The 14,899-nt window shown below is 37.2% G+C and overlaps 1 protein-coding gene across 3 annotated transcripts in view; it reads left to right on the top strand.

Moving 5' to 3' along the window:
* The window catches only part of LOC124402905 (syntaxin-1A), an 80,099-nt gene that overhangs the window by 48,090 nt on the left and 17,110 nt on the right, over positions 1-14,899 (top strand). For all 3 annotated transcript variants that reach the window (XM_046876324.1, XM_046876325.1, XM_046876326.1), the window contains exons 4-6: positions 6,014-6,088; positions 10,291-10,364; positions 11,629-11,737. In XM_046876324.1, the coding sequence (XP_046732280.1) occupies positions 6,014-6,088; positions 10,291-10,364; positions 11,629-11,737 (258 nt within the window). The remainder of the gene's footprint in view (positions 1-6,013; positions 6,089-10,290; positions 10,365-11,628; positions 11,738-14,899) is intronic.

The following is a 14,899-nucleotide window of genomic DNA, read 5'->3' as shown; positions in this document are numbered from 1 at the left end:
AAACAACTCAGCTCCTGTTATCTCTTACTGTTAGCGTTACAAACTTGACTGAAAGGAAAAGACAGAGAGAGACATTTCAAACCAAATTAATGCAATGTTGGTAACCAGGCAGTACAGGTAGTCCCAAAGTTACGATGGTTCGGCTTACGATTTATCGATCTTACAATGATGATCGCGATACCACAAAATCGTGTACGCGGTACAATACTTCAGGATGCTGCCAGTGTGCATGCATTTCCTGCCAAGAGTGGCAGATCCAAACCTTATAATCAGTAACCCAGAGCCTTGACTACTTAGCTACCACTTCCCTGATTTATTAATCATGCGCCCATCAACTCCTACTACAACATGCACAAACATGTGATACTACCTGTGTAAGGCCTTAATTGACATAATTATTGATAGTCAATAAACACTGCCTATACCTAGATCTTACGTTTACCCTGTTGTGCATTTCCTGCCTTGCGAGATGCCTTACTCCAGCCATTGGTCGACAGAGGTCAATTGTTTCTGTGTTAGACCACATATTTTTTTGTGTTTTTGGTGTTTTAAAGTCTAATTTTAACTCTCGTCTCTTACCTTTTTATCGCCATTGCCCGACACTGAAACTCGCACTGTTTAGTCTCATTAACTACAGGTGTGATTCTTACCGCTTGTTTTGTCCACCATCCACTCGCAAACCGCCGCTCGTCCACACGCCTGCTGCCATACACATATCCGCTGTATCGTTTATACATTACGGTACTATAAATTGCATTGTTTTGATCAATTGTGTACTATAATTTGTTACATTTTTCATCAACTACAGTATACTACCCCATACTGATCAACATTATTTAGGACTCCTGGGTAGGCTAGGCCTTGTCCCGCCTTTTCACAAAAACACACAAACAGTCAAAAACATCATTGACATAAAAAAAACACATTACAGTTTTTGATTCATGGTTTTACATCCGTGCACATCTGAATGCTGAAGGCCAGATTAAATGGCATTTCACTTCACTCCAAAAATCTAGTTTTGTGGACTGTGACTTGAACCTCATTTATTTGAAGATCAATAGAAGATCGACCTTGTAATAAAATACAATCGATGATTATAGTGGTGCGACCACCCCTATGGACACCCACTTGAATTTTGCAAATAAATACTCAGTCCAGGTGTGTTTACATACCGAAGACTGAAGTGAATCAGAAGTGATGTGTGAATTTCCAATATTAGTGTCTGAAGTAGCCTTTGAGTCCAACTCCCTTTTTTTTCTAATCACTCCGTCCTTTACATGAGTCTAATCTGGAGTACTCTGGTTGACCTGGGGGCTGCTTCAGGACAACTGGAGATTTTTTTTTCCCGAGCGTCACTCAGAGCCGAACTAGAAATTCACTTTGTTAACATCCTCCAGGGCGAGCTACTGATTTTTGGCTCGTACATTATTTATGGACATTGTGCTATTTGTGTTAACACCAGAGAACTATTTGCACTACAAGGAAATAAAGCCATAAAGCAAAGGCAAGGGCTTGCTGAGGTTGTGTAGGACGATTGGTTTTTGTTATGTAAATCGTATTTGCTTGTTTTATGTCGTCAGCATTAGTATGCATTGTTAGAATTATGCAGGGTCTTTGGATAAACATTTCAGCAGCGTAGCTTAAAGCGGAAATTACATGAAATGAGTAGGATATGATACGATAAGTAGTACATATTTTGATATTTCAGATTTGATTCAATAACGCTATTTTTAGGCCACTCCCACTTTACATTAGATTACAAATAGACAGATAATTTCTGACTGGAGTACACTATAAACATTAAGGGGCATTATGCTTCACTGACTCTCAGTCCTGAAACACACTTTGTATATTTAGAAAAAAAAAAAAAAAACATTTTACATTAAAATATGTTTAAATAAATATTTATTTTATTGGCTAAACAGCTTACTTGGGAGCAATTTTGTGAAACTTTTTTTCCCCAACAGATATGGTTATAGCAGTTTATTGCTAAGAAAATATTGATGGGATTGTATTATTTTCACAAGTATTGACCATGTAGATATCTGCAACTCCTTTATTTGTGAATTCATTCTGTTCAATTTAGCATACAATACTATCCATGAGCAACACGAACAAGTATATTTAATGATTACGCTGCTGTCACTGAAGTCGAATTTGTGAAACTAGTGATTCAGTGATCAATTCAAGTCCCTTATGTTATCATTAATAAAAGAGGAACCTTATCGCCATGTAAGACAGCATAGAGTTACAACAGACAAAGGTCAGATCTGTTCGAGATCAGACCCACTGATGAGTTAAATGGATTCACACAAAATTCACACAAACTTGTGGACATAAACAGCTGATGCATTGAAGCAACTCTAAAGGGGTAATTGTTTTAAAAGCTTTTACCAAGAACAGAATGGTTTACCATGACTTGTACAAATCCGCCATTGATTTTTTTGCCAAAGTAACACTGAGTGTACGAGTCCCTGACGCTCCAAACCTTTCATTACGTATTTATTACATGTTTGTTAATCACCTGACGTCTTGTTCCTGTCCCTGTTTGCATCACGATTTGGATTTGTTTGCCAGTTTTAATTAAATCCAAATAGTCTCCAACTCTGTTTGTGTGTGTGTGTGTGTGTGTGTGTGTGTGCGTTTGCATGTGCATTCGTGTGCATGTGTATTAAGCCACTTCAAAGCCCAGGCATCCGTTTCTTCCTGTCTATCGTCCATATTTAACGACCCTCTGCTGCTGTCTTTAAAGACAAGCTCATTCTCTCTATGGAGGCAAAATCCAAACAAAGGCCACTGGCACCTTACGATAGGAGAAGAAGCTTGACGGGTGCTTTCTGGAACATCTTTTATATCTTGATTTTGTCTCAGTCTCTGAAAATGATCAGAATATTTCTTCAGATTGTAATAAATGAATAGAGCCATGGCAGATATATACATTTGCAGGTTTGATGACAAAAGCATTGAAATAAAGGCAGTGGAAAAGATGCATGTTTTGAACATCTCACTAACTTCTTATTCCATTATCTGGAATCTTTGTTCGTTGGGGCTCAAATATCATGCTATAAATTACAATGATTATCTGTAGGGATAAATAGTTTTTGTGCTAAACTATACCAGGCGTGTAACACTATGCCACTAACTGTTATCTGTACCTGTATCCGATTAGTGCTACAGATCTTTGTATCTGGATTTGAACCATTTGTGGGCATAGTCTAGTACAGATGATGATGATTTTTTGGAGAGTTTCTTTTTTTCTCCAAAAACCCATATGTATATCTATCCTGTTTTGTGGGAACTCCATTTATTTTCTTCACAGGTCCCAAAAGAATCGCACTCCTGACTTGTATGCATTGTTCAGTTCTAGTATAATGGCTGTACTGATCTCAGTAAATCCTTCAGTATGCTATACACAGTATCAAACCTGGATGGAGTGCTGGTTATTTTCTTCCCATTACCGCACACACTTATCTCCTCCGACAGTTTCTGTGCTGTAAGAAATGTCAGCTGGCATTCATAGCCACACACAGATGCTCCAATTATATCATATTGCCATGGTGTGCTACAGCTGAGGCCACTTGCCAAAAGGGGCTTATGGGAGTTTAAGTCAAAAGCTCCTTGCTTTCCTATCAACATTATACTTGAGAAATCTTCGTTTTAGGGGAGTAAGATGGAAACTGACGATGTGTGTACTTAATAGACAAGATTAAGAAAAGTCATGATTAATTGTGATTAAAAATGTATTAAAAGTGCTGGTGAGACCCTTTTATTACCTGGCGTTCAGAAAGGGGATGCTTTTCAACGCAAAACAATATGCAGTCGCATAATGGAGCTTGTCACCGTTTGATGTGTAGGTGTGAAATGACCAGATGTGATTCAGCTCCATTAGACATGCCAAGTGTAACACTATTCCTCCAACACAACACTGTTTCTAGCCCAAAGATCCAACTGAATTAAAGAATGCTGAATGAGCTGACAGCAGCTAAGCTCTCAGTGTACCGTATACATCACTGGGTTTATTCTTGCCTAATTTCACCTCCTGCATCACCTCTTGATTATCTTCATGATCACCAGTCTAAACCAGAAGATTCATACTTGTAGACTACATTGGTGGTCCTATAGTAAAGTGTATTTTTCATTTCTGAGACGTTTGTCAGGTTTTAGCTACTTTACTGAATTGATCTGGCTTATGTCAGTTTCTCCATGTCATATAGCTGTCAAACTATTTGAGTAAATTGTGTCAATCATTTTTGTGTGAGGAAATCACACTTAGCTATTAAGGTTAAGCCCATATTTCTGTCACAGAAACATCTAATAGGTTTCCCCAGACTGCCACACATATGTCTGTTCTTGTTGAGGCACACTCCAAGCTAAATCTCCCATGTGGAATATTTAACAACAGAAACGAAACGACGCTAAACGGTAATAGTTTGTTATATAAAATGTGGATTTATCATTTGCTACTGTTTACTATATTTACTATATTTGAAACATCTCTTTTCATCACAGTACTACATCTTAAAAAGTCATATATTCATTTGCATTTCTAAAGAAATTCTGAAGAATCCTTTCAGCACTGAATTCAGAATTCTGGTTTCCTTACTTTGTCTCTCATTGTGTGTCTCAATCTATTTCTGTCTCAGTGCATCTCTCTCACGTCTTGTCCCTGTTTTCTCTATCAGTTAGCTGAAAGTTGATTAATGGGTTGGCTCCCTTCTGTTTGAACAGTCTCTTTAACTCTGTCTCTTATATAACACGCCCGTGTCATCTACAAGCTTCCAGCCTGACCCCATCCTTCTGTTAGCTTCTCTGCTCCTGTCTCGTTCCTCAGTGAAAGAGAAATGGAGCAAATGATAAAATTATTCCGGGTTAAATAAACGGAGGGAAAACGCAACATTGTATATAGTCTGAGAATCTTAGAATTGATAGATCACGAAAAGACAGTGCAGGGATAGAAAGATTTGAGGGAAAAAAACAAGCGAGTAGATAACAGAGACAGATGGATAGTGGCATCTCTGATGTTTCTGCTCAGTATGGCACACCATGGGGCTAAAGGTTTGTATGTAAGTGTGTGTACACACACATATATAAACACATAAATGCACATATGTCATAACCATCACTGCCATCTATTCATGATGTAACTTCATTACTGCCATTTATTTTGATGGCAGTGACATTTGCTGCCATTTATACATATGGCAGTGGCATTTACTGCCATCTATTCACATGATAGCTTCATTACTGCCACTTATTCATATGGCATTGACATTTACTGCCATCTGTTCAAATGACAAATGTGTTGCTGCCATCTCTATTCTAATGGCATTTTTATTACTGCTATCCAGTCATATTATCCCATATTTTCCCCCATCAATTCATACTGTATGTTAACTTCATAACTGCTTTCTATTTTTTTTGATGGCTTCATTGCTGCCTTCTGTTTATATAGCATGTTTATTGCTGCCATTTATTTATTTATTTAGCAGCCTTAATACTGCCTTCTATTGATATAGCAGTTTTGTTACTGCCATCTACTCATATGGCAGCTTTATTACTGTATAAAGGTTTAACAGTAGTCAGTTAACTAATATAAGTTATACTGAACAAAGTCAAAATAAATACATATATAAATAATATAGTTAATAAAATTAATATAAACAAGTCATATTTATAACTGTTGACTTTTTCATTTGTAATGCTAGCTATCCACCTTGCCAAAGCTTTCTTAGCAAGATTTTTGAAAGTGTAATATTTTTAAGAAATGTTTAGTCAAATTTAAGTCAAATGTTTACAAAAATTCTTAAGTCAAATACGCAGGTTTTAATAATATTCTTTTACCTGACATAGTTTCTGAGCAATTTTGAATTTATTCGTTTAGAAGTGCATAATATTCACTCTTAATGTTCTCTCGATTGGTAATGGACTGCAAGAATGTCTTTCTCAATTCGATAGATCATGTTAATGAATCTAACTTGCTCTTTTTTAATTTTTTCTTTGTTTTTCCCCACAGAAACAAAAGCAGATCTGGAGGAGCTGATGACAGACATCAAGAAGCTGGCTAACAAAGTGCGCTCCAAGTTAAAGAGTAAGCTGTTGCACTGCAGATCTAATAATAATAATAATAAACGCTTAGTTTCCCATAAAGAAGAGTAAATAAATCCTGTGCAATTCAAGTTTCGCTGAACCGGAGACATACGAGACATCAGAACGCTTTTCTGCTGGAACTGATCGAGACTCTGCTCTTATTGTCGCTGTGATAGCTGTGACTAACGACCAATGAATAGTTAAGGTGATGGTAGAGGCTCAGCATTTCGAACCATTTGACTCTATAGCTTCCACGGCACAGCTGCAGCCGTATAAAAGCCTAATAAATGAGCTGATTGGTGGAGGGAGAGAGACGCACATTGGAGTTGCAGTGGATGAAAGATGGCATGAACCACATGGGGATATTTTCCCTGCTCTTTCGGATTAGGTTTATTAGACCAGTCAAACAGACAGAAATTTGCACACACACATACACACACACACACACACACACAGTCTGTGCAGCTATACTACTTCCTGTTGTGCTCTTCTGTTGTTATTCTGAGAAAGTACATGTCTGTGTTTGCACAGTTGGTGTCAGTTATTCTGACTTGTTAGCAAAGGGATTCATCTTGTTTCACACTTTGCGTGTCTCAAATGTTTTCAGCTTTTTCCTTTGAACGAAGGAAAAAGCTGTTAGTTGAATCTTTCTGCATATATTCAAATGATGCAAGGAGTGCAGGGTCAGCCATAATACAGCTCTCCCTGGAACACAGAGGGTTAAGGGCCTTGCTCAAGGGCCTAAGAGAGGCAGCTTGGCGGTTCTGGGTGCTTGAACCTCTGACATTCTGTTCAGTAACAAAGAGCCTTAAACACTAAGCTCCCACTTCCCTATATAAAATATCACCCATATAGTGTTCTTCTGTCTTGCAAAACAAAGAATTTTGGAACTGTGGTGCCTTTGGACAAAAGAAAAATAGAGCCAGTCATTATAAAGCAGTAGTCACCATGCAATGACAGGATTTCTTGACTGAGATCATTTGATTTTGATGTATATTATATATTAGTTGTTCTTCTTCGACAAAATTGTTTTGTATCTTAGTCCTTATTTCTTTGATATCTTTTATTTAGCAAGTAAAAAAATAAATAAAGGTATACCACACCCTGCATTTCATAAACCGTTAACTGTTCTATCAATAACAGATACAATTGGACATTAATTAAAGTGTCCTTGTATTCATTATTGTGCCATCACGTCTCTGCTTCATTATGAAGATTTATTCACATTTGTCCTGTCAGTTGATCTCCTAGCGTAAACATGCTCACCTTATTTCCACGACTGAAAGTCAAAAACACGCATGTAACATGAATGAACACTTCTGGTGTTGAAAAAAAGGTTTCCATGGGAGCTTGTAAATGGATGTTGAAGATGAAGAGTAACAGCATGGTCTATGTACGGGGGAAATAAAGAATGAAAAGAAAAAATAATGTGGTATAGCTGAAGTAGCTGCTTAGATGTTTAAAAAATAGTGGTTTTAAAAAAAAAAAAGGGACTTCTTAATGTTTTGTCCAGTAAATATAAGGTGAAAAACAAGATTTTTTTTTCTTGTCACATGTACGTTTAAGAACAGTGAAATTCTTTCTTCGCATATCCCAGAGATGTTAGGAATCTGGGGTCAGAGCCCAGAGCCATAATACAGCGCCCCTAGAGCACAGAGGGTGATGGGGCCTTGCTCAAGGGCCCAAAAGTGGCAACCCAGATCCTTGACCACTGAGCTACCACCTCCCCTGTACAGTTGGTTTATAACTATACTTAAAATAAGTAATAATAATCATTACAACTACTGTAATTTCCGGACTATAAAGCGCACCCATATATAAGCCGCATTCTATATATGAATTCTACAAATATTTTTATTTTGAACATAAAAAAGCCGTACCTGTCTATAGGCCGCAGGTGTCTACACTAATGAACTTTACACAGGCTTTAACGAAAGACACGTTACACACGGTGTAACGGGTGAAATATGTTGCGCTTCCTTTAGGAGCATAGCGGTATTTTGGGAATGGCCTGGCACTCCATTTTTCCGGTATTACTGCATGTGTGCAAGACAAGGAATATGTCCTTAATATTTTCTAATATAGTTCTAAGTTTCTTTGACTAACCCGTAACGCTGTTGCCAAGAATAATAAAAAAGCACGAGTTTTGGAAACCTGTCTGTGCTTATATGATTTTTGTTGCAACTGGAGTTAGCGAGCTCTCCCATGACCCTGATACAACGCGCTACAACGGCTTGGATCTAAACAGTAGCCTACCAAGAAAGTCATTGTTCACTGTCTTCCTCCTTCCTTTCACAACTATTTCTCTCGGGAGTTTATCTTTTGGCATCGTCGTGCGTTTAAAAAAAACTTTTTTTCTCCCGATGCCGGGAACACAGGTGAGGTGCGTTTTTTCGTTTCCGTTCGTAAATTTCATTTGGTCTAATGTTATGGGGTTCAGTTTTTTGGCTTGAAGTTTGTGAAACCGGGAAAAACCCAGGAAAAATTCATAAATTAGCCGCTTCGTTGTTTAAGCCGCGGGGTTCAAAACGTGGGAAAAAAGTAGCGGCTTATAGTCTAAAAAATACGGTACATTAGCACTTGATCACAAACTCATTGTATTATTGAAAGTAATAATAAAACAAATATGGAGCTCCCAGCCAAACATCACAGCCTCTTGAAGGGTTTGCAGACTCCATTTTGAGAAACGCAGACTAAAAACTCTACTGTGCATGTTTTTTTTCTTTTACTGTCACTTCACTTCTCTGTCAGCTGTCACAAATTGAAATCTTCTCAGTCATGTGTTCGCATGAGATTTAGAGTTTTAGAGGAGCTGTACTTGTGTGACTGAAGGTCCTCCCACATTAAAGACAGTAAACACCAGGGTTAACAATTAACAAAAATGTTTTATTTTATTTGAGTTTGACTTTTTGTGGAAATGATGAACATGGACATGAACAAGAAATTTTTCAGAGCATCAACTCAAAAAATATCTTATAAAAAACAGGCCAAGGTTTGTGTCGTATGTTCTTTTATTTAATAATGAAGTAATATCTGTAGAACCATGAGAGAGATAGAGTCCGACCTTGTGCCTGAAAATCGTTTTATTTTATTGTAGATGTTGCTTTTGGGCAGTAAATGCGTCTATTTATTATTTTTTTAATATAGAGTCCCGCAAATTATTTTATTCTCCCGCAACCAGCACACACACAAGTATTTTACCGCCCGCACCCGCATTTACCCATCAAATACTATAATACAGGTCTCTGCTGTGTACTGCGTCAGCTATATATATGTTTGAAATGACAATAAAAGCTGATTGACTCTCTTGACTCTTGACACTGAAGTCTTCTTCCAAAATTCCTGAAATTACTTCTCACCCTTATCATCAATTTTCTTTCAGTGAATAAAGTATTGTTTAATTAACATAAAGTATCTGCAAAATAACTGCATGTGCAAATCAATCAAGACGTTCTGACCAATCAGAATCAAGAACATCGACAGCACAGCAATACCAGAGCTTTCCCAAGGTCGCTCTTCTGTGACATTGTGCACTAGTGGTCTTCCACACAGCTGTCTCATGTGAAGAAAGACAAACCTGAGAACACGAAGAGGTCAGGACCTTTGATGCTGGTCATTTAAAGAGCTGGCATTTGAGTTATGTACGAGCTTATAGGACCTGTCAAACTTGTATAGAGCCACCTACATTTTAGGAACAAGCAACATAGCAAACATATTACATTCTCTCACACACACACACACACACACACACACACACACACACACACACTAAGTGGCACGACTTTCCATTAACTACTGCTGTGTCAATAGCGGTCCCTGCCACAAAAGTACTCCATTACTCAAATGTTTTGTAAGAACAAGACAAGAATTTACAAATCTAAAGACAAGGAAGTCCTGAAGGTTCGATCTCATTCACCATCTTGTCATTGGTTTATTACACTATTGTGTACACCTGTTCTGTGTTTGCTTTAACATTAACAAAAAACCAGTCTGGCGTACTAATACCAAATACTTTATTACCTTTAATGAAGATACCATTATGTTTCCTTTAGAGGTGGAAAGAGTAATAAAATATTTTGTAAAAGTATTGTTACTTCAATAAAAATGTACTTAAGTACAAGCAAACCGGCAAAATCCAGATTAGTATATATATATATAATGTCATGTAGCTAATACTGACTGTGTGGTAATTATTTTTCTCAGGTATCCAGCAGACCATCGAGCAAGAGGAAGGACAGAACAGGTCTTCAGCAGATTTGAGGATACGGAAGACACAAGTTAGTGAGCTAATATGTTCATTATTTTTTCTTTAATAATACTTGAATAGAATTAGACAGAATTGTACAGAATTTGTATAATTGTACAACTGGCTTTGGATGTAGAGGCATGACATTTTCGCTTCACTTGGAGACCCAAACTTGTTCCAGCATGACATTGCATCTGGGCACAAAGCCAGCTTCATGAAGATATGGTTTACATAGGTTGGAGTGGAAGATCTCCTGCTGTAGGGTCCGAACTCAACCCTACTGAACACCTTTTGGATGAATTGGAATGCAGACTGTACCCCAGACCCCCTGACCTCACCTACATCAGTACCTGAGCTTACTAATACCCATGTGGCTGAATGAACACAAATCTCCAGAAGCACACTCTAAAATCCAGTGAAACACCCTCCCAGGAGAGTGGTGTTATTAAAGAGGACTAAATGTGCAATAGTATGTTCATACATACTATTGCACATCTTACAGTCAGGTGTCCACAAATCTTTGTACATATAGTGTATGTGACAAAAGACAATAATAATTATAATAATGAAAAATAGTGGTAAAAACAATGAAAACCAAATCAAACATGCAAATTAATTTTTCAGTTTTTACTATTTAATGTGTCACCATGAAAACAATAGTGACTCAGCTTTCAATTTCAAAATTATATAATCAAGATAATCTCATTCTATTTGAAATCCACATGCTTAATATTCCCGATAGTCTGGCTATTGCTCAGACCGTCGTAATGAAACTTGTGCTTATAATGAAATGTACTAAATTTTTAAACCATCTTATTAAACCGTGAAATTGCTACACATATTTCACTGCTACATAAATAAAATATGAAGCTTCTTTTCATGTAAAATTGTAATAGTATACCAAGTATATGTCAGTGGTATGGCACTGTATAGACCTTGCTAGTTGAAGAGAAAATAAAAAGCAGGCAAAGTTTTAAGAAAAAAGTAAAAAAAAAACCAAACAAACACGTAATTGCTCAAAAACAGACAAAACCACACACATGGCTCTGCATGGTCAGCTCTTTCTTTCGCAGCTCTCATCTTGTCTTTTTCTCACTGGAAATGAGTACACTTATTAATAAAACTATGTACAGGTGTGTGACCATTACGACTCAGTTCCATCATCTTTACCCTCCTTCAAAAATTGACCACACCCTCGCTTTCTGGAGGCATTAAAAAACATTTTCACTTTCATGAAAATATACAGCATCAGGTTACATTTTAACCCGTTCATTTTCTTCCTGGTCTTTTTCCAGCACTCCACTCTGTCACGCAAATTCGTGGAGGTGATGTCGGAGTACAATGCGACGCAATCGAGTTACAGGGAGCGCTGCAAGGGCCGGATCCAGAGACAGTTAGAGATCAGTAAGTGCACAAACTTACACACACCCCCACACACCCTAAAATGACAATAATTTTTCTACAGATAAGTAGATACTTTAAGGCAAGAGAAAAAGTTTACATTTTAAGGTTTTAATTTATCTCTTAGTATCCTGTATTAGTATCTTCTGTATTTGTTTTTTCTACATCATGCAATAGCATGTCTGTCTGTCTGTCTGTCTGTCTGTCTGTCTGTCTGTCTGTCACCAAAATTCAAACACATCACAATTTCTATGGTTTGTCCATGGAAGTGGATTAGTAGCCTTGTGTGTGTGTGGTGTGAGATCTTATTAAGCTAAATATAATAATAATAATAATAATAATAATAATAATAATAATAATAATAATAGGAGGAAGAAGAATCTATTGAAAATGCAATAATGATGGGACATAAATATTGTAGGGTCACATCTTTTTTTAAATTATTGAGCAATAAGTATTTTTGGGAAAGTAATTTTATTAAAATAATTCTTGGTGGATGGTGTGGGAGCTCTGGTGTGAATATTCAGGTCCTTCTATTTCTGATCCCTAGCTTGATCTGACCTCTAACAGTTATGAACATTAAACAGTACCCTTAGGCTATCGAGAATATTGTATTTTCATTTGTAACAATGTTACTGACAATACCAAGTTACACTAGATCTAGAGGTTCTACTAGTTCATTAGAGCAGCAGGGTGCACTATGGTTGCACTGGGTATTTAGACCTCCAGCTGTTATAGGATCTTGTGGTGTCCCTCATTTTTGAGCCTCTATTATCACTTATCTATTGCCCTATACATTCCTCCTTTAGCTCATTTATTTAATTATAAATGTAACCCTTTTAAAGTGTAACGTTTCTTTTTATTAGTGTGCTGACGACACACAACTCGGTCTTTCACTTGCCCATAATTCATTTTCCACTCTGCTGCATACATTTGTCACAGATTACTTTTTACAAAAAATAAATCAGAAGTACTTGTAATTATTAGGAGTAATGACACCCATCAATGCAGCTATTGCATCATTGTCAGTTAAGGGCAGTAATTAAGTCACAAATGTAGGAATTACAGTGGTACCTTGACATAGAAGTGCCTTGACCTAAGAGTTTTCCGAGATACGAGCGGTCACTCGGTCGATTTTTTGCTTTGATACGCGAGCAAAAACTTGAGGTACCAGCTCGAGACGCCGCTGCTAGATGGCAAATCAAAGCCAGAAAGCAAAGATTGTGACGAAAATTAAGATTAGCAAAGAAGAAAAAGTTAACATTTTAAAGTTTAGGGATACGTAGTTTACAGGAGTGATAGTAAAAAACGAGTTTTCCCTCCGCCTCCGCTTATCGCTCTACCCCCCTCCACACACACATGTTGAGGATATTATCACTCCAGATACAGATTTCTCCAAAGTACATGATATTCGCTCTCCTTCTTACTAACAATGACCAACTCTTACCTTTTTTTTTTAATTTGTTTTTCATTTATTTAATGCACATTATATGGATATTTGTGGACACTTGATCATAACAGTTGTATGTGTCCCCATTTGCTCTTATTATAACCTCCACTCTCCTAGGAAGATGTTCCACTAGATTTTGGCGTGTGCTTGTGCTCATTCAGCTACAAGAGTGTTAGTAAAGTCAGGTACTGATGTATGGTGAGGTGAGGAAGCCTGGGGTGAAGTCAGCTTTACAATTTATCTCAATAGGGTTTAGGTCAGAGCTCCATACCAAACTACTCAAGATCTTCCACACATCTTTTAACCCATGTACACCATATCTTTATAGAGCTCTTTTTGTGTCATTCTGGAAAAGGTACAAATACAAGCGGCAGGAAATTTCAATGCTACTGCATCCAAAGACATCCTGCGCTTTATGTTAACAGTTTGGGAAAAAAACGTATAATGTATGGCTGGAAAAGACGTGTCCCAATACTTTTTTGTCTAATAGTGTATATTGTATTAGAACTTAAAAAAAAAACCTGTGGTTTGAATTATAGCTTGTATTATTGCCAGCAAATTAATCAACAATCAGAATCAAGAATTCAGCAAGGATTTGCTTTATTGCCTGTAGCTTTCCATAGTGTCATTTTTTTGTGTAAAGAAAATGTGGCCTTTTACATTTTTTTGGTTAATTCTAAAGTCTGAATACTGATGAGCTCAATTTCTATAAACTATTCTCGACTCAGCCTTGTCATTAGGTAGCATTTCACGATGAGAATATTCAAAGCATTATAAATTTTAATAAGAAACAGTGACCCAGTGAATCACACCACAGTGGCATGCTGGAACCCGGACCTTCTCCATAGTGCCGTGTTAATTAACCCTGCTTGGGTTCATTGATCATCTTACACACACTAAGAGCTCGAAATACAAAGCTGAGCTGGTGAGAAAAAAGCTTTAGGTGAGTACTTGTAGGTTTTTTTTTGTTTTTTTTAGCTTGTATGTTTCAGATCTCCATCAGGAGTGAGCTCAGTGACGAGGATAAACTGGGTGCTCTTTGTTCTTTGAAGGTCCACACCTTATCAGGACGAGCGACTGCGTCATCAGTCTAGAAAATTTTTATCGTAGTAAATGACGAGGAAAGATGATGAGAAATGAAAATCTGGTGACTTTAATATTCACCCAATCATATTTTTTATTTTTTTGTATAATGCACAGATCCCTCTGGCATTTTAAATTATATTCAAGCCAGTTTGCATTTCTACAGACAGCAAAAGACTCCAGCAAGCACACAATTACGACGATTCGGGGGTTTATAACAAAGCAACTCGATTACACACTGGAGCTCTCATCCCTTAGAGCAACTTCATTTAAAATGCCTTAGCGGTGACGCACGGATTTAATGGATCTTAAAGTAATAGAGATCCATTATGCCAAGCCAAGGTGGATGCATTTGAATATATTTTCAGAGCATTTCTAGGAAGTACTGGAAATCCTACGCAATATGAATGCATTATTCGGGATCGGACATATAATAGCTTCTAAGCAGAAATGAATCCGACATGGTACTCATATTTTATTTCTTTTTTTAAAGCTTGCCAGATTGCCAGGTTCTTAGGGCATCGGATTGAGTTTGAAACTAAAAGTGCGCATCTGGACTGGCCTTTTCACTGAACTGGTTTTTACTTTTATGTGTTTACATGGCGGTGTAATAAAGCATTTGAATTGGAATC

This window comes from Silurus meridionalis, chromosome 20 (genome assembly GCF_014805685.1).
Source record: "Silurus meridionalis isolate SWU-2019-XX chromosome 20, ASM1480568v1, whole genome shotgun sequence".
NCBI lineage: Eukaryota > Metazoa > Chordata > Actinopteri > Siluriformes > Siluridae > Silurus > Silurus meridionalis.
Note: the sequence above shows the minus strand (reverse complement) of the source record. Positions and strands in the feature narration are given on the sequence as shown.